The sequence below is a fragment of the Conger conger genome, chromosome 12 (genome assembly GCF_963514075.1).
Source record: "Conger conger chromosome 12, fConCon1.1, whole genome shotgun sequence".
NCBI classification, from domain to species: domain Eukaryota; kingdom Metazoa; phylum Chordata; class Actinopteri; order Anguilliformes; family Congridae; genus Conger; species Conger conger.
Window position 1 is genome coordinate 38,103,147 of NC_083771.1, and position 23,467 is coordinate 38,126,613.

The following is a 23,467-nucleotide window of genomic DNA, read 5'->3' on the forward strand; positions in this document are numbered from 1 at the left end:
GTTGAAGATAATAAGCATGTTAGGTACCCCTTTTTTTAGTTTTACCTGCAGCCCTGAGGTTTTAATGTATGTAATTATTTGAAATGCAACTGCGACTTTAAGAAGGAGGTGTAAGGTACATGGATGACGGAGGAATAATTATCTGGAAGATGCTTCAAAATTCCTCCCCGTAGCCAGCGCGTGTGGTTGCTCGATGGGCAGTAAGCGTTCAATAGAGGAATTAACCGCGAAAGAGGATGATTTACGAGAAAACTTTGGATTTATAAAGTTCTGTTTTGAGGGGGCGACGTAGAATATTTATAGCTTAATACATTGGAAATCTCAAGAAATTAAAAAATAAAAAAGTAAATAAAATAGCTTCGCTGAATTAAATACTGGTAGACGCTTCAGTATTTCTTAATTGAACATTTCTGGTGAAATGTTTGCTTAACAGGGAACAGATAACGAAGCATAATACATTTTATAAGATCATTATTAATAAAAAGGTGGTCATTCTATAGTACCAAAATGACTTACGTGTTGTCATGCTTGGTATACATTTGGTTGATTGCGCTACCTGTAAAGGAAAGCGCGTTGACGGAAGACATTAACGTGCTGGTTATTTTGCCGAAAAACAACTCTTACCATTTTTCCATTTCAATGGTTGCGCCAGCCATAGATTATGCTAAGCAAAAGATGAAATCCGTTAAAGGACTCTATTCAGGACTCAATTTCAATGTCAATTATGAAAACTCTAATTGTGGCGACGAAGCACTCTTTCGTCTAGTGGACAGGTCTTGTCAAAAGAAGCCAGACTTGATTCTTGGACCCGTCTGTGAGTACGCGGCTGCGCCTGTTGCAAGGATCGCATCACACTGGAACATCCCAGTCATTTCGGCAGGTGCTTTGGCGTCCGGCTTCAGTTATAAGAAGGAATACTCGCACTTGACCAGAGTTGCCCCTTCTTACTTGAAAATGGCGGAGACATTCTCCGCAATGTTCCATCGCTTCAGTTGGAAGAATGCGTTTTTAATATATGAAGATGACATGGATCAGCGGAACTGTTACTTCACAATCGAAGGAGTTCACAATATTCTCAAATCCGTGAATGTCCACATAGATGCTTTAAATATTCACTCTAAAGATAACAGGGTGGATTCCGACGAAATCATCAAACTTATCTACGAAAGTGAAGGTAGTACCTTTCATTAAATATTTAGTTTAAAGTAAATTTAAATTTAAATAGAATGGTCGTGACAGTTTTGTCTTACGAACGTTAGAAGTTTTTCAAGTGGGAAGCTGGTGATTTGGTGCGTTGAAGAACAATTCAATAGGCTACCTAGACAGAATGATGTGTGTGTAATCCAGCCAATCGTTTATGGCTGTTATAATAATGTTATACATCATATCATGGTATACCCAGATACAGGGAACATTCAATAACCTATGCTGTAGTTTCAAAGAAGGTTCCACTGTAACGTTACAATTTAGAAGATCGTGATGTAAGAATGTTTTACTTCATCATGTCTTCAGAATGTTGTTCACATAATGTTCCCAAGATATAGTTCCTGCAGCATTCGGGAAACGTGATTTGCATCACGATATTTTTAGAACGCTGCTCACAGAACGTTCCCCAGTTGCACAAAAAAATAACATTCAGAAAAGCCCCAGAAAGCCTTACAAATGTAACTTTCTGGGAACTAAAACTAACAAGTAGTTTAAAATAACCAGGAACAAACTATGTTGCATGAGAATGTTAACAGGTGCCTTGCGTTTTATAAAAAATAAACATTAGGGTCCGGAAAATGAAAGCTCTGCGCATAGAACGGGCAGCACCAGTAGAAAGTGTGGTAGCTACCGAACCAGCACTATGGTAAACAATGATTTACTGCATGACACCGATGAGTACCCTAACAATGCACATTCGCTCGTTTCATGTACTGTAGTGGTGCATAAGTCTACTCCGCACAAAGAGTCCATGGAGACGCGAGTTGCAAAGAGTTACCCGATGTTCCTGCACATAACCGAGGCCTCCTGGAATTTCCCCTTTAAGGGGCACTGGTATTATCACCTTGGGCAGACTACAGTCTTGTTTAATTCCCTCTAAAGGTCAAATGGGAAATTTGTTTGCATTCCTAAGGGTAGATAAATGGAGACGCTCTTGGGAGTGTCCTTAAATGCTTAAGCCTGGTCTACTTTTAATAGTTCCATCAGTGGGTACAATTGGTGTATGATAAAAAAGGTAATTTCATTTCTGCATCAGATATCAAATCAGTGATTTCCAAATGAGGGCAAGTGTTGAAGGCATGTATATTTTGTTTGCATTTCACCATGACAACCTTTTAGACATGTAAACCAGTTCTCCTTCCTTTGGGGGAAATACAATTATTGGACAGACAGTTCAGTGTCTTACTTTTAAAAGAAGACATGTAGTATCCTCCCGTACTATTCCATAAGTGTATAGAAATGGCTTTTTTCTGCCGCCATGTTACAATGCTGAAATTGTTTTCATGGTACAATGGTACAGCATGGCAGACAGTGTCTGATGTAGTAGCCACTGTATGTTGTACTCTCAGTTTTCAAATTTAGAATTGGAATATAATCTAGAGATTTTTCACCTCTGCCAGTATTGTGAGGCCTGGCTTTTACCTGCCATGGCCCCTTTAAGAGCTGTGCAAAGCATTACAAAATCAGAAGTCATATTCATTGATGTAGTGATGGTCAGTAGGTGATGGTCTGTTTTCTCTGTTCTGAGGCCAACCATATATGTTATGAGCTAAAGGTGAAGCTGATCCCAGATCAGCACTCATGTCATTTTTGAATAAGGACTCGGGTTTGCACCTGAACTCCAAGCAGTCCTGTATGTAATTGAGTTTGTTCTCTTTTGCCAGTTATTATAATGTGTGCGGGGGCTGACATCATCCGTGACATCATGCTGGCTGCTCACCGCCGGAGACTGACCAATGGAAGCTACATCTTCTTCAACATCGAGCTCTTCAACTCCTCATCCTACGGTAAACCTGCTCCACTGCATTTTTACCCTGGTAACAGTGCAAGCATACTGTATTAAAATTTCAATACACCACCACAGTAATGACATTGCACCTGTTACAGATAACTTGTTATAATAAAGGAACTCACAAGGCAATTATTGCAAACAAATATCAAGGGTAAAGAGCAGAGAAAAAAATTTTTGCACAGCTGATCAGACTTTGCACAGGATCATTTCAATTTAAATGAATTTCTCAAAATGCAGTTAGTACTAATCAATATTGCAATAAACCAAAAAGACTTGACGTAAAGTAAATAATAAAATAATTATATTGGTTAAAGAGAGTTGTATAAGTGGGCTACATAACCCAAAACCCAACTCAAACAGGAAGTGTTTACTGGACTTACTTCATCTGAGGTCTTGTGTCTTTGGCATGTAGGGAACGGATCGTGGAAGAGGGGAGACAAATATGACATGGACGCCAAGCAGGCATATGCCACACTCAACACAATGACACTTATGAGGACCGTCAAGCCAGAGTTTGAGAACTTCTCAATGGAAGTCAAGAAGTCCCTCCAAAAAGCAGGAGTCCAACACTGTGACAGTGACAATGTACGTAAGTTCCGAAAATACATTAATTGAATTATTTTAAATGTAATTGTAATTCAGTCCTTTGTTTATGGATCACTTTGAGTTACCCTGTTAGTGGCTCACACTCAATACACAGAATACTGCTACCTATGTGCCTGCCCAGGTCTGCGTTCCCACCTAGGGTGGCACAAAGGCTAGGGCCGGCCCTGGTTGGGGGTGTCAGAAGGGAAGAGATCCAGAAGGGAAGTGGAGGATGGTGCTTGAATGTTAGTGTAAACTGATAAAAGCATGAAAGAGGGTTGCTGGTTATACAACTGCCTCCTAGTGAATGTAAAAATTCCTTAAGGATTTTGCGACAATTGTGTCACGCAGTTCCTGCAGGTTCTTCAGGCACACAATTAGTAGGCAGTATACTCCAAATGACTTACAAACCTTTTGAAAATGAATCACCGGCGAATATTGTGGTGAATACCATTGTCATTATACAAACTCGGTTTTATGTTACTTGCCACTGCTGGGGGGCACTTGCTTGTCCCTCAGATCATTGACACTCACCTGAATGCCATTGTGTCTCGTTATCTGTGTATGTACCCTCACTGAGCTCTTTATTATGTACGTATTAGACTTTTCTTTTCTTTCTTTACATATTGGTCTTCTGCTGCTGTAGTCTATCCACTTAAGAGTTTTGACATGTTGTGTGTGTTCAGAGATGCTCTTCTGCATACCACTGTTGTAATGTATGGTTATTTGCATAACGGTCACCTTCTTTCAGCTTTGACCAGTCTGGCCCTTATCTACTGACCTCTCTCATGAACAACACATTTCTGTGAACAGAACTGCTGTTTTTTGTTTTTCTCACCATTCCCTGAGACTGTTGTGCATGGAAATCCTAGGATATCAGCAGTTTCTGAGATACTCAAACCACCCTGTCTGCCTCCAACAATCATTCCAGGGTCAAAGTCACTTAGATCACATCTTCCCCTTTCTGACATTAGGTCTGAAAACTAGCTGAATGTCTTGACCATGTCTGCATGCTTTTATGCGTTGCTGTCACATAATTGGCTGATTAAATATTTGCATTAACAAGCTGGTGTACAGGTCTAGCTAATAAAATTATCACTGAGTGTAGTCGGTCTGTTTCCATATAATCTTTGCTACATTGTTATGTGCCCTACTTTGTGCTTGCCATAATCTCCAGCAGTTTTCTCCTGTTACCTGCCCCTGTGTTCTGCTTGCCTGTTTCTCATGCCCTGTTCGTGTGTCCGGTTTACCTGTTCCTGTTTACCTGCTCCTGTGTTCCTGGTTTGTGTCCCATCCTAATGTAAACATTTTTGTGTTTACATTAAGACACAATGAACCAGTGAAGATATTACAGCCATTTAATTTTCAGATTAAAAATAAGCAACCTTACTTACTTCTAAGATCTTATTGTTTGGATACCAATATAACTGAAATCCCTATTCAAGGTGGTAAAATGAAAGTTGGAGATACAGGCAAAGCCCTCACTCAAAGTCTGTCACTCACACATAGCACTCTTACTGTACATTGAAATTTAAATGTACATACAGTAAGAGTATTGAGTATTGTGCAGTATATAAGTGGCATTGAAAGGTAGGTCAGTGTGCTGGGTTCTTCAAATATTTACAAAACAAGGTTGAATTAACACTAATTTTTCTAAACCTCTTTGTGGAAGAAAATTCTGTGTTTGGTTAAGAGACTAGCAATGTGGCTTATTTGTTTTCTGCTTTCTGTTTAAGGAAACTATTAAGGCATGCCCCACATACTGCATGGGCTTACTGCTTAAGATCCACAAGGTTATTGTTGATCAGGTTAAACCCATATGTCTCTCTTTCACAGCTCATGTTTATACCTGCGCATATTTCCTACATATTTACTTGACATTTAGAAATGAAATGCTGGGTTTTGTGCAATCGACAACCATATATCTGCTGTACAGCACTGTTACTTGCTTGTGACTGACATCATTACAGGAGTTCAGGTCACAGCTTGCTGTAAGTGCCCGGAGCACTCAGGGTTATTAACATGTCTTGTTATTCCACTAATTGTGGAATACTGCATTGTACCTGAAAGCATTTAAATGGCTTTGAGTCTTCATGAAATTATTTTTTTGCAGGGCAAATTACGATGTATCTTAGTAACTTTAAATAAACATTCCATCGTTACATGCTTCAACAACTGTGACCTTGCATAAAATATGAGTTAATCCTCTCCTCACAGCCTGTTTGAAAATCATGACCAATGTAATAATTATTGGTTCCCACTAGAGTTCCAAGGCTGAAATATGCATTCATTAAATCGTTTACTGATTTACCAGCAGCAGCAGATGTAGCAATTGTATGCATCTATTAAGGAACTGTGCTTGAAGCTTGAGGTTGCAAATTCAAGTCTAAAGTGGGGCATTGCCACTGTGTCCTTCAAGAACTTACTTCAGGTTCATTTCTCTGGTTAATATGCTGCTGTGTCATATGGAGAAATTTAGCTTGGATGGGTCTTTACCTTGATTGATGCCTTGAAGTTACTGTCAAATCATGGATGATTGGTTCTCCTTCCACTGTAAATTCTAAATATAAAACTCTTTTTTTTTTCTGTTTGCGTATTTGTAATTTCTATGGATTCTGCTCTCCGCCCACACCATGTTTTGATGATCTCTCCATTTGCACTGGGCAGGCTTGTGCACTTTCACACACTGCAAAGCGTGTATCCAAGTAACAGCATCCTCCCCCATGTCAACCACAACTATTCATGTAGTGCATTCAGAAGAATACAAATACAATCTTTGTTAAAATGGAACATCTTGTTTGTTGATTGTCTTTACTTATATTACATATTTAATATCCAGATCAGAATGTAAAAATCTGCACAGGTTTTGCAGATCGTGACAGTGGCTCTTAGGTAAACACAACATGCATTTAATATGCACAACTCCACTTTTCAAATGCCAATTCTACTGATGCATTATTAATAAATATTCACACCCCAGGCTGGCAACGGATGTATTATTTTTTCACTATTGCATTTGAATAACCGCTTCTTATATTCCACCACTGTCTGTTGGACTTACTGGTTGCTACTTATTCTCAAATGTGTACTTTCATCTATTTTTTGACTGCAACTGTGACTTTTCATTGTTGTGAAGAATCCTGCATGAAAAGGGAGCCCACCCTAGTGTATCCAATTAAAGGGAGACACTGGTCGCTGATCATTTCCTCATTTGCTAAGACAGCAAGTTCCAGCTCATTTGAATTTCAGACATTTTGCAAACATGTTCTGCCATGAGCTGGTGGGTGGAGAGGATCCATTGAGTGAGTGTTGCTTTACTAGTTAACCCCTATGCTATGCACTGTAGATGATTCATCATGTACCGTAGAGTGTACACCCTATACATGCATTGTTCTTTTTGATGTTATGTTGGGTGGCTTCTGAAAAAAAGAGGCAAAAAGGAAACTTGTTATGCATGATAATATAGAGAAACAGAACTTCAGTCCCACTAACATGCTATTATGCTTTTTTTCAGGTCAATATTTTTGTAGAGGGGTTCCATGACGCTTTGCTCCTGTATGCTCTGGCCATTGTGGAAGTCATGCAGAATGGCTCCAACAAGACTGATGGAGCACAAATCACACAATGCATGTGGAACAGAACTTTTGAAGGTAAAATATGGAGCGATCTGACATCTTTTTTACAATTTACCCCACAACAATGAAACAGTGTCAGTACAGTGCCATTCTAAATTTTGGGTCACCTTGTCTTTTTCTGCTTTTTCTGATTTCATATTTTATTTTCTCTGTTTATAATCAAACAATTATTATCATGGATACCTTAAAGCACAGGCTCATAGCATTTATCAAATGGCATTTTTGTACATGTTGGCTTCACTATGTAGTAATTATAGCAATTTTTATATGTAGTCCCCCATTTCAATATTTGAGGCAAATTAACATAATGTCAAATAAAAGAGTGTGTCAGATGTTTTGTACTTGTTTTTGTTGTTTTGTATTTGGTTGTATGTCCTTTGCATGTCATGACTATCTGATGTCTGTGACCCATCAACATCATCTGCATAATTTACAGCTGAATTTAGTCCCACCCCTCAATTCCCATAGAGATCCATTCAATTGCAAAGAGTTTATTATTACTTGTAGGACCTGAACATAAGATATCCAGACTCTGGTTGTTGATGGGTCACAGACTTCAGGAAGACATGGCATGTAAAGGATATACAACCAAATATGACTCTTTTATTTGACATTATGTTAATTTGTCTCAAACATTGAAATGGGGAACTATATTACAAAAAGTGCTGTAATACTACATGGTGAAACCAAAATGTATAAAAATACCCTTTAACAAAAGAGTCTGAGTCTGCAGTTTGACAGACAATGGCAGAGAAAATAAAATATTAAATCAGAAAAAGCAGAAAAGGACAAGGTGTATATAGTCCGTATCAGTGGAGAAAAAGCATTTAGTGAAATGAGCTAAACACAACTACAGTACAGCCCACTACAATACATTCACATTCTGCTTTGTTTTTGCATGTCCTGCATCTGTGGGAATTTTGTTCAATTAACTGAACTGTTCAATTACCTGTTCAATATAGAGCCATCTTAACAATGACACAGCAATCTAAATTCTCATCACTGGCTCACCATCAAATGGCCTTGGGATTCCATATTTTCTCTTCTGAAATTAGACTAATCCATTGACATCCAAAGAATGTCATTTATCTCTGTATGTGTTGTTATCATATGTCCTTAGTGCCTATGAATGGCTGTGATTTTTTTAGAAATTCCAATCCCCATACTCCTTCATTGTTGTCATGTGGAGGCTATGCTCTTTGACTGCTGTTGGGGGAGTGAGCATCATTTCAGCCTCACTCATTGAGTGCTGCTGATAAGAAGAATGGCTTTTTTTACTGCTGGCTGAATATCTGATTATCTGAAGGGTTCTGTTGCCAGCTCACAGTGTGAAATAACATTGCTATGTTCAGCTAGGTCTTCAAAAATAGGATCACATTTTCTTGTCAAAAGAAATAATACTTAAAAAATGTCAAGAATTTAGTAACACCAACGCAAGGATTAAATTGCAATTTCTGGAGGCAATGCCAACAAAAACGCCTGGAGATGGGTGTGATTTCCTGTTGTATTGGCCATTAGGAATGTGTTGACTCTTCTTCTCCTTTTCTTTGCAATGTGCAGGTCTTGTTGCTAATGGATTTTCTCATTCTTTATTCTTTTGCACAGGCATTGCAGGCCCAGTGTCCATAGATGCCAATGGTGATAGATTTGGGGATTTTTCTGTCATGGCCATGGTCGACCATGAGGCAGGCACCTACGAGGTAAATACATTTTCTGCAATGTTGCTGCAATGGAGAGTACAAACATGAAGTAGTGATCTTATAACAGTGTACATAAAACTGTATGGACAATGACTATACAATGTGTGTACAGTGGTGGGAAGAGGCCAATTTTATTGACTCCTGGGACCAGTTGCGACAGGCTTAAAAGCATTGGAAGTATTGAGTCAGATGGTGCCTTCCCTAATCAAAAATAAACCTGGTCTTAGCTACATCTGGCATAAGTAATGCATGTTCCTGTGATAAGCTAGTAGCAATAACAGGTGCTGTGCACTGCCTGTTGCCAAGTTACACATTTGCTATGTTTGCATATTTAAAAATACCAATGACACAATAAAACAAAGAGCCATTAACTTTGCAGATTTAGTCAGAGAAAACAGTCCTGTCGACTGGTTGCTATGCGGATGACAGGACAGGCTGAGGATTTCTGGTCCTAAGGACTGCAGTTGCATAGATAGCCTGGAGAACACTGAAACACACACTTAAATATAGTATGTGGGGCAATCATGCCTAAATTGATGCGCTACAATTTGCCCAGGAAAATATTTCCCATGTTTATATATTTTCACTCAAGCAATTGAAATCTGCCTCTCCATTAAGGGATATGACAGGGACAGGGAGTTCTCCACAACTGTTCAGGTCCTCGGGCATGTTCCTGCTTGTGTCTATGAAAGTGTATCATATGATCTTCAGCAAAATGAATATTTTCTTTAAGGATATCATTTTCCATTATCATTGAGTAACTTATTTCAGGCGACAACTTAGCTACTGAGAAATGCTTCATTGTACAAGAATATTACATTACATGTGAATTAAAGCCTATGCTGGGTGCTGCACACAAGTGTTAGATAATCATTTACTGAGATGCCGGTGCTAGCAAATGACAATGTATCTATTGTGTGAATCCTTGTCCTTTCAGGATGTCATTAACTACTTCGGCATTAATGGAAGTTTTCAGATGCTGCCAAGATTCAACAATGACCGGTTCACTTTGAGAGAGAGACACCTAACCCCAATGCCAGACTACTCCAACAAATCATGTAAAGTCCCAACAGTTTTATTCCCTGTCTGTGTCGAGTCCGTGTTCACTCTGCTAACAGACAGAACCGACTCACTGACTGTCCATTGCCTGATCCAAGCCCAAAATTAAATACATCATTAATTTTGTTCAGTTGCTTGCTTAAGAGTGTGAGCATCTGCACTGAGACCCTGTCCAAAAAGAAGATTATAATTCAACATTTATGGAATTGAAAAACATTTTTTTAATAACATTTACAAGCTTTTCTGAGTGCTCATAAGATGCTCATTACTTGTTTTAATCATTTTCATTATTTTGTTAAGAAAATGCCTTGTCTCTGTTTGTGTGATCAACAGTCCAGTAAGTCAGAGCTGACAGCTTTCTTTCTAACAACTTTCCTTGTTTTTCCAAGCAGGTGGACTAGGGGTGTCTGCTGTCACTGGTATCATATTTGGAGCACTCCTGGGGGCCGCATTACTTATAGCATTCTATTTTTTCAGGTTAGTATTACATAAAATAATACAAATTGTAAGAATTCCAAATAAAATACACTCACAAAACAGGGAAAATACTCAGTGAGCACTTTATTAGGTATTAATTACTTTTTTATATATTTTTTATTTTAGACTTATTGTTATTATTATATACTTCTGCTGGTGTAGCCTATCCACTTGTGTGTCAGAAATGCTCTTCTGCATACCACTGTTGTAATGTGTGGTTATTTGCATTACTGTCACCTTCCTGTCAGCTTTGACCAGTCTGGCCCTTCTCCTCCAAGTGTTTTGGATGTTTTTTTCACAGCATTCTCTCTGAGACTCTAGAGACTGTTATGCGCAAAAATCCCAGGGATCAGAAGTTTCTGAGATACTCAAACTACCCTGTCTGGCACAAACAATCATTCCACAGTCAAAGTCACATAGACATTTCACAGTTGATCGCAGTTGCTGCCACATGATTGGCTGCTTAAATATTTGCACTAACAATATTTGTTTGATGCCAAAACAAGTGTTTCTATTTTTTACAAAGATAAAATCAAATTACTGAATATATTGGGAAGGGTTTTTTCCCCCATACAGAATCATAAAAGGTCCCTCAAATTCTTTGTTGTCAAAAGACAAATGTATGGTGCAGGACAAATGGATGCTATAAATTACACATAACCATCAAATATTCCATGTCTCATCATGGGTGTACAATCATGTTTGCTCATGTTTATCAAGGGTGACAATAATTTTGGAGGGCTTTGTATATTTTACTACACCCTCTCTCCTTACTCCAGTGAGTAAAAAATGACTTCTAGTAAGTTTTCAGAAAGCACCTGCCTTTCTTCAGATCACGAGCTGCACACTTGGGTTACTATGGAGCAAGCTTGAGCTTTCTACTAATTATGAAAAAAAAACTTGGAATGGGGAAGTGGTATTTGTCACAACGTTTGGATACTTTTGGTGAGGCCAAGGTTCAATCATCAATATTATTTTTCAGGAAGAACTACAGGATAACGATTGAGAGACGGACTTCACGTGACATTGGGAAGCACCGACAGCTGAGGGAGGACTCCATCCAATCAAGCTTTTCCACAGCATAGTGTGCATAAAATGGCCGTCTGTGTTTCTGCTCCCTTGGAAATGTGTCACGGGCTTGTGACCAAAGCATGTTGACTGATTCCAATCATTTTAAATGTAATTCAGAAAATATTTTTCCCCTTTCTTAAACTCAGGAAAGTCATCAATCTCGTGCAAAATGCAGGGTATTTCCCCCCCTTCACGTGAATGGAGGCTGCTTCCTTATTTGTAGTGATGGGAGAGGGAACCTTTGAGGCCTCCATGATGTATGTTATGTGCCATCAGCTAAAGATCTCTGTACTTAAGATTTGTGGGATGGTGGTATGCCAGGTCCATCCATTCTACAAAGCTTATGTTATTTGTGTTACGGTGCTGCTTGGCACATACGGAACAGTAACATATCCAGGATGGCTGCAGTGTCTGATGGTTTTTGGTGCATTTTAAGATTGAAATGCTTCATTAAGTCACTGCTTGGCTAAAGAGCCCACTCACCTTGTTCCTGATGGTTCATTTGGCTGCTGACTGGAAGGAAATCCCAAAAACGTGTAAATCCTTCTCATTTTATTTTCTGATCCCAGCTTTATTTGATAAGAAAATATAGGAAATCATGTTCAAATATTTTCAAAAGGATGTACCCATGCTACTTTGCATTGATAATCGCCAATAATTGTGCAATCCCTTGAAAGGATGGGCAAACCAATACCATCTCACACTGTACATAAGGACATTTAACACTTACATTGATTAGCGTGTTTGATTTAATGATACATTTTTATATAAACTTAATAAACTTCTTGTGAAGCTGTGTTATTCCACTGCATGTTTCGGGTGCTTTGCCCAGTGATCACCTTTGGAGAAGAACAGTCATCAGCTTCCGAATGCACTCGGACGGGTTTCTGTTTAAATATACATTTTGATAAAGGCAACACACTGTTATGTTTAAAACTACTTCACTTTTGAACATTTTTCGAAGCTATTGTGTCTGTCCAGAGGCAGATCATGAAATGAAAATGTATACTTTATCTATAATATAATTTTGCGTATATAGTATAATAGTATTTATTTGCATATACCCGCTTCATTTTACAAGCATGCAGTCTTAATTACTGGCTTGAACTGTGTATGTTTTCTTTCTTGAAATTGTCCCTAAATTTTTTCAAGGGATGATAGGCTGTTCAGTTTTCTTAAGCATCGATTAAATTCTGTAGTTTTGGTTTTCACATAATGTGGAGGCCTGTACGTCTATAATTGGGTAATAATTGGCCCTTAAACAGCATTTTATGAGGCAAAAATGCAATAGAAATATTATGGTAATTTTATCAGACTTTCAGTGTTTTAGGTGTAGTTAAAATGTTAATACCATTTTGCTTATGAATTTGTAAAAACGTGAATTGATAGATATTTTCAAGGAGTTTCAGTGGAGTTGAATTAATCATAACTCTTTTACTTGAAAACCTTTGAGCTGAGCCAAAAGCCTATTTTATACATAGCCATGAATTTATACACAATGATCGCTTTATTAGGTAGACCTGCGCACCAGCTTGTTCATGCAAATATTTAATCAGCCAATCATGTGCCATCAACTAAATGGTCAATAAGCTGGTTTGCAGACAAGTGTCAGAATGGGGGGAAAATGTGAGTTTCTCTAGAGTTTGCTGAGAATGGTGCGAAAAATGAAAAAAAATCCAGTAGGCATCAGTTCTGTGGGCAAAAACACATTGCTAACGAGACAGGTCAGAGGAGAAGGGTCAGATTGGTCAAAGCTGACAGGAAGGTGACAGTAACGCAAATAACCACACATTACAACAGTGGTATGCAGAAGTGCATTTCTGAACACAATGCATCAAACCTCTAAGTAGATAGGTTACAGTAGCAAAAGACCATTAAGTCTAAAAAATAAGTCTAATAGATACCTAAAAAAGTGTTCACTGAGTGTAGTTTCATGGCTAAGTGTGTCCATTAAATCATGCTTTGTTGTACCTTCTTTGTGTGATTGTATTAAGTATATACAAAGTCAATAATACTATGCCACTGGCATGAACTTCAGTGTTTTGTTGTTTTGTTTAAGTATTGTTTATTTGTTACAAACACCCTGGAGCTTTTGTTTGCTCCATAAATAATTAAGTAACCAGTTTGACACATTATTGTTTTGCATTCTTTGTATATTCAAACAATATTCTTTGAAGAATAAACCCTGTCCACAATACTCAAGGCATGTGCCCCCCAGTACAGTTGTCAAAAACTGTACTGAGGAACAAATCAGTGATCAGAAAAATTGTAGGTAGGAAATCAGAGGAACAGCATCTATCAAAGCATCTTACAACTTATGAAGCCTAAGCATGTTTGTTCCTAAGAGACTGCATTTTGGGTGAAACCTTGCTGACATCCAGCTCTCAGAGAAGCTTCTGGGAGGTCTTGAATGTGTACTTCAGTGGTTTGGAGTAGCAGAGATTAAGCGCTACTAAGATTCTGTCTGTGGCGAGGTGAGGGTTGTAAACCGTGAGCTTGGCGAGGGGGAGGTTGGAGTTTTATTGCCCTGCTTTGCAAATAAGAGACTGGTAAGTAAAATGCTGTTTTGCAGTTTTATTATGTGAAAGTTTCTTGTGTTATATAAACATGAACATAGCAATAATTTGAGATGCCAATGACTCAACCACAAGGGGGCAAAGTTGATAGGGTTACACACTGGAAAGCGAATGTGACTATCAGATATTTTCCTGTCTGACATTTTGAGCTAGTGAACGTTAGCTACACTCTAAAAATTGACTGGGTTGAAAATTACCCAAATTACGTACTTTTTTAACAGACTGCTGGGTAAATATGGGACATAAGGCATACTGGGTTTATTTAACCCAGCAACTGGGTTAAACCTTTTTAACTGTTGGGTTGATCATTTTACCCATGCATTGATTGAAAATAAGTAATATTGCTGGGTCAAATCTTACCCAAACATTCGGTTATTCCATGTGTCATCGCAATCACTACTAATGATTCATTTTGTTGCATGTAATGTGTTTCAGTACAGTAACTATTCAGACAGAAATAACCCCTTAAAAAATGAACAAACAAATAAACAAATCAGTATAACATAACAATTTGTTCTAAATTATTAAATATTTTCCCTTGGTCTTCTCAAACCTGTATACTTCCCACCCATGTGGCTCTCAGATAATTCATGTGGTTCCAGTTTGTGGAATGAATTTAAACAGAATATGTTACTAAAATGTCACTAAAATATTCATTACTGTCCTCTCAAAAATGGCATCTACTTGGGTTCACAGACAGACGTGCAGGAAATACATTATTTCTGTTAAACAAATGTCTGGTTATCACACAGTATACAAATAACCTTTATTTATTACTTATTTCCATGCAAATAGTTACAGCAGATAACATTTAGCTTAGTCATTTGTATTTGGTTCACTGTCGGAATTTTTTAGCAGAAAGGATTTCAACATTGCCATTAATTAACACCTCTTTCTAAAGTGTTGGAATACTGTTCACCTCAATATATTAAATTGTCATTTTTAATCCCAAGGATGAACAGTTTATATGGTGTTAAAAAAAACTGAGATTTGGACTGTAGAAAGGAGGTAACCATATAATGTTTATGGTAAAAAGGTAAAAGTGAAAGAACACAAGGCACACTTTTGATGGATGTGGTTTCCAATCAGTTTATTTGGTGCATGGGTCCTGTTTTCTACAGTCATGGCTGAAAAGAATAACACATGAGAACAGAACTGACAGCTGGAATTGATTTTACCGGCAAATGTTATAGCCTCCTGCCTGTGGCTGCCCTTTCTCCTTATTTACGACAGACAACTTTTTCATTTTCAGAAGGACTGCAATTTGAAGACAAGTAGCTCCTTTGTTTTCTTTGTTCAATGTTCTTATTCTGCACCTCTGGCCAGAGTTGTTTTTTGCCAGAGATGTGGCATGTGCAAAACAAATTCAATTGTAACTCAGCCCTGACCTGGTGATGAAACAATAATGGCATGCTATTTGCACACTGTCTCCTTACACTAGTCTCTAGAGTTCTCAAGGAATGATGCAAAAAAAACAAAAAAGAAGAATGGCCAGACTGGTCAAAGCAGACAGGAAGGTGACAGTAACACAAATGACCACACACTACAACAGTGTTTTGCAGAAGAGCTCTCTGAACACACACACATCATAACTGCCAAATGCCATTAATGTAATGCAACATTAACGGATAAGTGGATAGGCTACAGCAGTAGAAGTAAAAAAAATGTCTAATAAATACCTAATAAAGTGCTCGGTGAGTGTAGTTTCACAATTATTAAGGATGCGATTGCATCGTTCATTCAGTTAAAGCATTTATGTTCCGCCACAGTATTAACATTAATTTGACTACCCACAAAATATATATATTTTTTAAAATGTTACTTTAATTACTCAATCCCCCCAATGGTGAACATTTATCTGTCAAGAACACCTGCATGTTGGGTTATCAGGTACGTATGCTTAATCAGAAACAGCAGCTAGTCCATAGATCCAAAATGATTCCAACATAGAATGAACTTTTCCTCCCACGCAGCTGAGGTCGCCATAGCAACTGCAATACCTCAGTGGCTCTTCACACTTCTGCCTGCACCCTCTTAGGGAGTTCAGACATTATTCAGTCACAATGCAGGAGCAGGCCACCCTGACCGCAATATTACACATTACACAGTTCAAGGAGGTAGATATTTTAGCCTGTTAATTACAGCATTGCACAATGAATCATGCCAAAATCCTAAGGACTATTAAGACCCTTAGCTGGCCTCAGCTGAAGTGAAAGCAGAACTTGCTCTATGATCACTGATCTATTGCATGATAAGGCTGAATGCAATTTTATTATCGTCTTTTAAGCATTTTCAGTATTAATATTGTCCATAAAGCCTATCATGTTTTCCAGCTTAGTGCTAAGCTAGTGCTTAGTGCCTCTCATTAAGAATAGTAGGTTTGTGAATGCTGAAATCATCCATCCATCCATTATCTGAACCCGCTTATCCTGAACAGGGTCGCAGGGGGGCTGGAGCCTATCCCAGCATACATTGGGCGAAAGGCAGGAATACACCCTGGACAGGTCGCCAGTCCATCGCAGGGCACACACACCATTCACTCACACACTCACACACTCATACCTACGGGCAATTTAGTCTCTCCAATCAGCCTAACATGCATGTCTTTGGACTGTGGGAGGAAACCGGAGTACCCGGAGGAAACCCACGCAGACACGGGGAGAACATGCAAATTCCGCACAGAGAGGCCCCGGCCGACGGGGATTCGAACCCAGGACCTCCTTGCTGTGAGGCGGCAGTGCTACCCACTGCACCATCCGTGCCGCCTGCTGAAATCATGAAAGAACAAAATTATTAGTAATCACACAGGTTCCAGAGTGCACAAGTTCAATAAAAAAATAAAACATGTGTCCATGCATAGTTTGTGTATTGGCCCCTGCTGTTCTTGATCACTGTTCTTGATATTTGTGATCACTTGCTTTGTCACGTTTTTGGAAGGTGAATAGTGCTAGAATACCTCTGCTATCTCTGAGTCTGTGCTTGGTTTTGATTGCCGGTCCCATGACATGTGGATTAATGCTTCAGACTAGCCTGTCTTTCCCGATAATATGATACTTAGCAGCATGCAGCCAAGTTACTCAGGTGACAATACCGATGATTAATGTGAGTCCTGACAGGGGGAACCAAGCAAGGCTTTAAGACTGAGGATGAGATTTCCTCAGTCAGTCCAGTGCCAGTAACTGTAATCGAGAAATATATTATATGAGGTGATAAGTGACTGTTTTAAATCAAGCCAAGCCTTTTATTTCAGTTTTAATTAGCTGTGCCAAGGTGTGACATTTAAATTCTGACAGAGAGAAGCTTTTTTGGTGGACTAATAGTTAATTCCAAGCAATATTAAACAACCTTGCTCATGGCTGAATGACTGGCACCTCAGAAATGACGAGTATGCTACAACAAGATAGTTCGCAGTGGGAATGTAAACATGCTGCCTTTTAACGTATTCATTTTAAATGAGGCTGAACACTGACAGGCTAGCTGTCCGTTTAATTTATGTTGCCCGTGTTTGCTCGGTTCAGTCGGTTGCATCTTTTAAACCAAGTATGAAGCAGAATAATAAAGAAGGTATTCCTTCATGTGTTTGACTTATCTGTCCATCAGTCAGTCTTTATCTGCATTTAGGTCTGATAAAAAAGAATCAAGGCTTTGCTCCTATAGCATATTGTCACTCTCAGTTTTGCATGTTTAAACCATTTCCCCAGTGCTCTACTTACATTGTTCTTAACTTTGCAAAGTGCCCAGTGGGTCAAAGTGGTTAGTACAATTGCGACTGCCAGCTGTGGACAAAAATCCCTGGCCATGGCAGCCTCCGGAGAAAGGCATTCATTTGCAGGGTATCTTCACCTCATTCCTCACAGTTAAGTAAGTACTGCAGCTGTTGCACAGCGTTTCAGTGGGGAAATAGCACATATCATTCCTGCACCCCTTCAGGAACAGGTTATCAAGCTGAGCGTAGTGTGATACCTCTGGTTTGTGGCGGATACTGCAGTGACAAAAGAAATTACAATAATGGGGAATAAAACGTTATTCCCAAAGAATTATCGGTAATATTTGCAGAGTATGGATATTGGCCCTAACTCTGCCTTATTTTACTTAATTTGCTGGGTCAAGCCCAGATTGTTCAGCCTTCAGTTGCTTCAATTTAATTTTAAACATCTTCAAGAGTCACCCAGAAATGAGTGACCTACGTGCATGTTTCATAGATAAATTATCAGGCTGTCACGTGAAGGAGAGGTGGAGGCATAACTGTGTTCAAATACTGGGTTACCTGTGGACAGTAGAAGTCAAGTAATTACAGATGCTAAACTCAGAATAGCACTAGTCCATTCTATCCCTCATGCCCGCTGTTCATCAAGCAGATAGGATTTCACAATCCCTTCGCAGAGCTCGGAACACAACTTATGCTAATGACACACGCTAGCCCCGATGGTTGAATTATAGGACAATATGGGTAATAGTCACAGTTACAAAGACTTTAGCAGAAGAAATGCAATAACAGCAAATAACAGATGGTGTCTCTGATACCTCACAAGTAATTGATTCAAACATTGAAGGCAGACATGCAGGTACATGCATTCCTTGGAAGCATTATCGTTGGATTTCATGGTGTTTGTAATTTTATGGTATTATTAGAATGAGATCAAGCCCAAATGCAGGTGTAGAACTGCTCTCACGTGTGTCAAGCATCTGGTGAGGGTATGGGAGTGGGATAGATCAACACAGAAGGGAAATAAACAACTTTAAAAGGGCCAGTCAGCACTGTAACCTCCATGTTTGCACTTTTATTCCTTCACTTTGTGGGGAAAATGTAACAATAATGTCAACATTCCTCCATCTTCATTTTGACTTGCCCTGGTGTCAAAAGATAATTCTATTCTCATGGATCCTGACATAGAGACTTGCTACAAAATATTTTGTGTGTCTAGAACGTGAAGGCTGTGAACACCATTTTCCACAAGCGAAAGGTGATGAGGTGCAGTAGTTAAAACATTAACGTGATGAACTGTAGCAGATCAACAGCCCTCTCTCGTAATCTTTTCCCCTCTTAATTATTCTGTTGATATGTGGAAGTTTCAAACTGTCCAGCAGCCAGGGTCTTCACATTCCTTAGCTGTTATTCCAAAGCAGCTGGCTTCATAAACATAATTTATTTCCCCTTTATATTGCTTGAATGAGTACTCCTTAGACATGCTAGCGATAGTTTTTAATGAAAACCCTTTTAGTGTAATCACTATAACCACTGAGGCAAGTCAAGTATTAATTAAAATTTTAATTGCACAATAAAATATAAAAGTCTATGTACGATGCAGTACATAAATCAGGGAGTGAAAAGTTGAACTCTGAAGACCCTTGTGGTTTGCTGAATATTATGGGTCACAGTTTTTTTTAGGAAGAATGATTATAATGATAACATTATCTAATATAATTAGGACATAATTATAAATAATGATGAAATAAAAGAAACTTGGAGGAAACTTTTTATCTTTGAATTCATTATAAAATGGGTAGCTCCTCTCCTGAATGCTGATTGGTCCAGGACAGTCCAAGATTTAATGTTTATTTTCTTAGTAACTGCAAGGCTTTCAAATTAATGATATTTCATCACTTCACCTCCTGTTATTGCTGAAACATGACTGACAGATTATTATTATCCTTTTGAAGAAACAAAATCTCTCATGCCAGACACAGCAGGTGAAAGAATTTGCTCTCCCTGTGGTAAGATGGCGGTACCCATCACTCAACATGTCTCCACCCAACAGCATAGGGGATACAGGTATTCCACTGTGACTAAAGAGCTAGAAGCTGAGATAACAGATTTCATTTCTGTCCATTAGCCATATTTCCTCTATCAGTTTACTGACTTCTGAAAGTTTGTTTTTTTATGCCTGGGGAGGAAGTACCATGCCCTTTGAGTACCTAGAATCTTTCTGATGCTTTTCTATCGCAAGAACAAACATTACTGAACAATCTGAATCTTAATCTTATTTTGTGCAACAATTCAAATGTATCTATCTTGGCATACATACCTACAAGCACACACACACACACACACACACACACAGTTTATATTTCACATAACTCTTGGTATTACCTGAATCAACACTTCTCTGGAAGGAATACTAACAAGCTAAAGAAACCATTTATTCTGCTACCTTAACTTTAATGAAAACTAATTGTCTTCTTTGATGTATGCATTCAGCCTAAATTAACATAAAATATTTAGTATTGCAAATTGTCTTTTCCTCTTGGTGCATCAAAAGCATTTCTGTTTTGAGGATGTATAAAATTCCATGGTAATAAAATGACATACTGAACATTTAATGTATTGGGTTTTCAGCTGTGCCTGAGAATTTTGAAAGAATTGATTGTGGACCCTGATGTTCATGTTTTATATAATGAATGTCTCTGATCTCCAAGCAACTCCAGGTTTTCAGAAGGAGATCATTAACAGCATGTTTTTGACTCTCAAAGCTAATTATCTAGTAAAATTATCATGTTTTATTCACACATGTTCCAAATCTAAGAGGCGTTGTATCTCATAATCATTGTTCCGTGTAAAAATAAAACAATGCAGCCACCACCAGCTGTTACATGAATACTGTTCATGATAAAAGGTAACAAAAACGCACCAATGACAATGAAGCAGTGTAATAGTGCATGTAATTCAAGTCATCTTATATCATGCTTGATAATATCTATTGAAATATAACAAAGGACAATCATCAAGCATTTTCCACAGTTTTCCTAACACAAAATAACTGTTGTTATTAATCAGTCACATCCCTTTTAAAAGTTTTATGTCATACTTTGCTGCTCATACTGCTGATGCACCAAAAGCACAGAACACAGATGTTTTGCCATCAATCATTAAACATAATACATATCAATAACGGAAAGATGAGTAAAGACCGAGGGGAAATATAGTGTTACAACTAACATGACTAAAAAGAGCCAACAAGTGCATGAAAATGCATGTCACGGTGTAACAACAGCTGCTTGAGATGTTGACATGACTTAATACACAATGAACAAAGCATTATGAGTGAAGAATAGACTTACCATGGTGCAGTAGTGTTCCCGACTAATTTTCGCTTGCCACATATGTTTATGAAATTCAAAGGAAATTCAATATTTTGGCTAAGACAGAGTGCTAGCATACTGTAGCGTTACTGTCATTGGTAAGATTGATGCATTCCATTACTATATTGTAGCATGCAGTATTAGTTCCTTCAGCTGTCTGATCATTATTATGTGAATGGTCTATATAACACTATCCTTTGACAGAATTAAGGATTCATTTTCTGAGTTGGCAGACTTTAGGAAATTAGAGGGAGCAACCCAAACTGTTTTATTTGGGAATGTAAACATTGTCACAAGAACCGATCAGAAGCACTCACAGACACAGAGATGTGATAAACAACCGACGTTATTCAGAGTTTCACATATGAAGGTCAATGCATGGCAAATGGGGCAAAAAAAGGCAGTTCAGAGTCCAAGCAACCAGGGTACAGTAGAGACTGTGCGGGCTCATGATGTCATCAAACTCCCCCCACCATCTCATTTTCAAAAATGCTGCCAAATGCTGTTGTCCCCTCCCCTTTCTGTCAGAGGGTTTTTAAGCTTCACTGTGGGAGATGTTGTCCTCACGTGGTCCTCAGTCCTGGCTCTTAGTTTGTCTTTTCTCTGGCATGTGAAGGACACTACCTTCGAATAAAGCACGAGTATTTTACATTTTACATTTTTGTCATTTGGCAGACGCTTTTAATCCAAAGTGACTTACAAGTGCATAGGTTCTACCATAAGTCAAAGCATCACATCCAGAACTAGCAAAATACACATGAAATGCTGTTCTAAACGTAGTCGTCATCATAAGTGCAAATAATTATTATTATTGTTTTTTTTTGGGGGGGGGGGGGGGGGGGGGGGTTAGACAAGGATAGGGATATCAGAAAGGAGGGGCAGGGGAAATCAGGAGGGAGGACTAAGGTAGAGTTTGAAAAGGTGGGTTTTGAGTCTGCGTCGAAATAGGGGGAGGGATTCTGCTGTTCTGACAGTGGTAGGCAAGTCATTCCACCACTGAGGAACCAGAACGGAAAACAGGCATGAACGTGCAGCTCGACTGCCAGGTGCATGTAGAGAGGGAACCATAAGGCGACCAGAGCTGGCAGACCGGAGTGGTCTAGCTGGGGAGTAGGGAGTGATCAAGGATTGTATGTAAGGTGGGGCAGTCCCCTTAGCAGCCTGAAATGCCAACACTAGGGCCTCGAAATGGATGCGTGCGGCAATAGGAAGCCAGTGGAGGCCAATGAGAAGCGGATGCTTCAGGATGCTCCTGGTCTCTCTTTGGACACACTCACCACACTAGCTAAATGTATTTATCCATCTGAATGTTCAGCTATCTTTGCCCACTTTATTTTGAATACATTGTCATATATTGTTTTGAATGTCATATAAACAAGGAAAGGAACAGAAACAAGCCAGTTAAATAATCATTCTCTTGTTCTAAGGTGATTAAAATTATTTGAAGCATGTGACAAGTGTTATCCTTTCATAAATAATTTAATCTGATATGACAGCTATCTTTCCGAGCTGGTAAGTAATGCTCATACAATCGCCCACACTTCCTCATACTGGAGTCGAGCCAGCTTTTAATTTTCATTAATCCCTGTATGTTTTCCTTAGAAAGGGTGTGTATTTCGATGGGGTGGTTTTCTTATAATAGAGATTTTCCCCCTATCTGAGGAAGAGACAGGAGATTTCACTTTATAAATACATTATGATATTGTGTTAAATACATTCTCAGGGTTAGGAACTCTCATTCTAATATGGAGGCACAATATATAATTTCATACTGAAAGACTTGACTAATACCATGTGTAATCAATGTAAAAGGTCTGTGTCCCTTTGTTAATGTTATTGTTTTGTAGTCAGAGGAATATGGGTAACAGGAGATAAGGGCCATACCTGGATGACCCCAGGGAACGTGTTCAGCCAGATATTGCTGTGGACAGACAAAGTAACACTGCACCTGGGTATACAGGGGCCCAGGGGTGTCACACCTGAGTTACTCACAGATACCCAGTCAATCCAAACAGCTGCAGGCATGGGGGGCTCCATCAGCAGCATGCCTTTGAACTGCTGTGTCTATAACCCCCACACTACAGCCCACAGAGCCACTGCCCCAGATCTCTGTCAAGCCCTGCCACAAAGCATGTTACATTATAGAGGTACTTATGGGCAGTTACATAATTGGAGAACACAAAGTGAGTAAAAGGTTGGTGATTTGGCAGTGCTGTCACGCAACGGTTTCAGAGCATTTGTGTAAAGGAACCTACATTTGATGTGTTTTTTGTTTTATCGCTTGCA

At 38.8% G+C, this 23,467-nt stretch overlaps 1 protein-coding gene across 3 annotated transcripts; it reads left to right on the plus strand.

Annotated features, from left to right (window-relative positions):
- Positions 1 to 206: 206 nt before the first annotated feature.
- Positions 207 to 13,648, plus strand: LOC133142246 (atrial natriuretic peptide receptor 3-like). Of its 3 annotated transcripts, none has more exons than XM_061263346.1 (8): positions 207 to 1,174; positions 2,871 to 2,993; positions 3,411 to 3,583; positions 7,098 to 7,233; positions 8,824 to 8,918; positions 9,856 to 9,976; positions 10,370 to 10,454; positions 11,437 to 13,648. In XM_061263346.1, the coding sequence occupies exons 1-8, from the start codon at positions 508 to 510 to the stop codon at positions 11,537 to 11,539; spliced, it is 1,503 nt and encodes a 500-aa protein (XP_061119330.1). In that variant the 5' UTR covers positions 207 to 507; the 3' UTR covers positions 11,540 to 13,648. The 3 variants fall into 3 exon arrangements, 2 of the variants coding, with proteins under 2 accessions (XP_061119330.1, XP_061119331.1); XM_061263347.1 differs by having other exon boundaries at positions 207 to 880; XR_009710165.1 differs by lacking the exon at positions 11,437 to 13,648 and having other exon boundaries at positions 9,888 to 9,976; positions 10,370 to 10,452.
- The last annotated feature ends 9,819 nt before the right edge of the window (positions 13,649 to 23,467 follow it).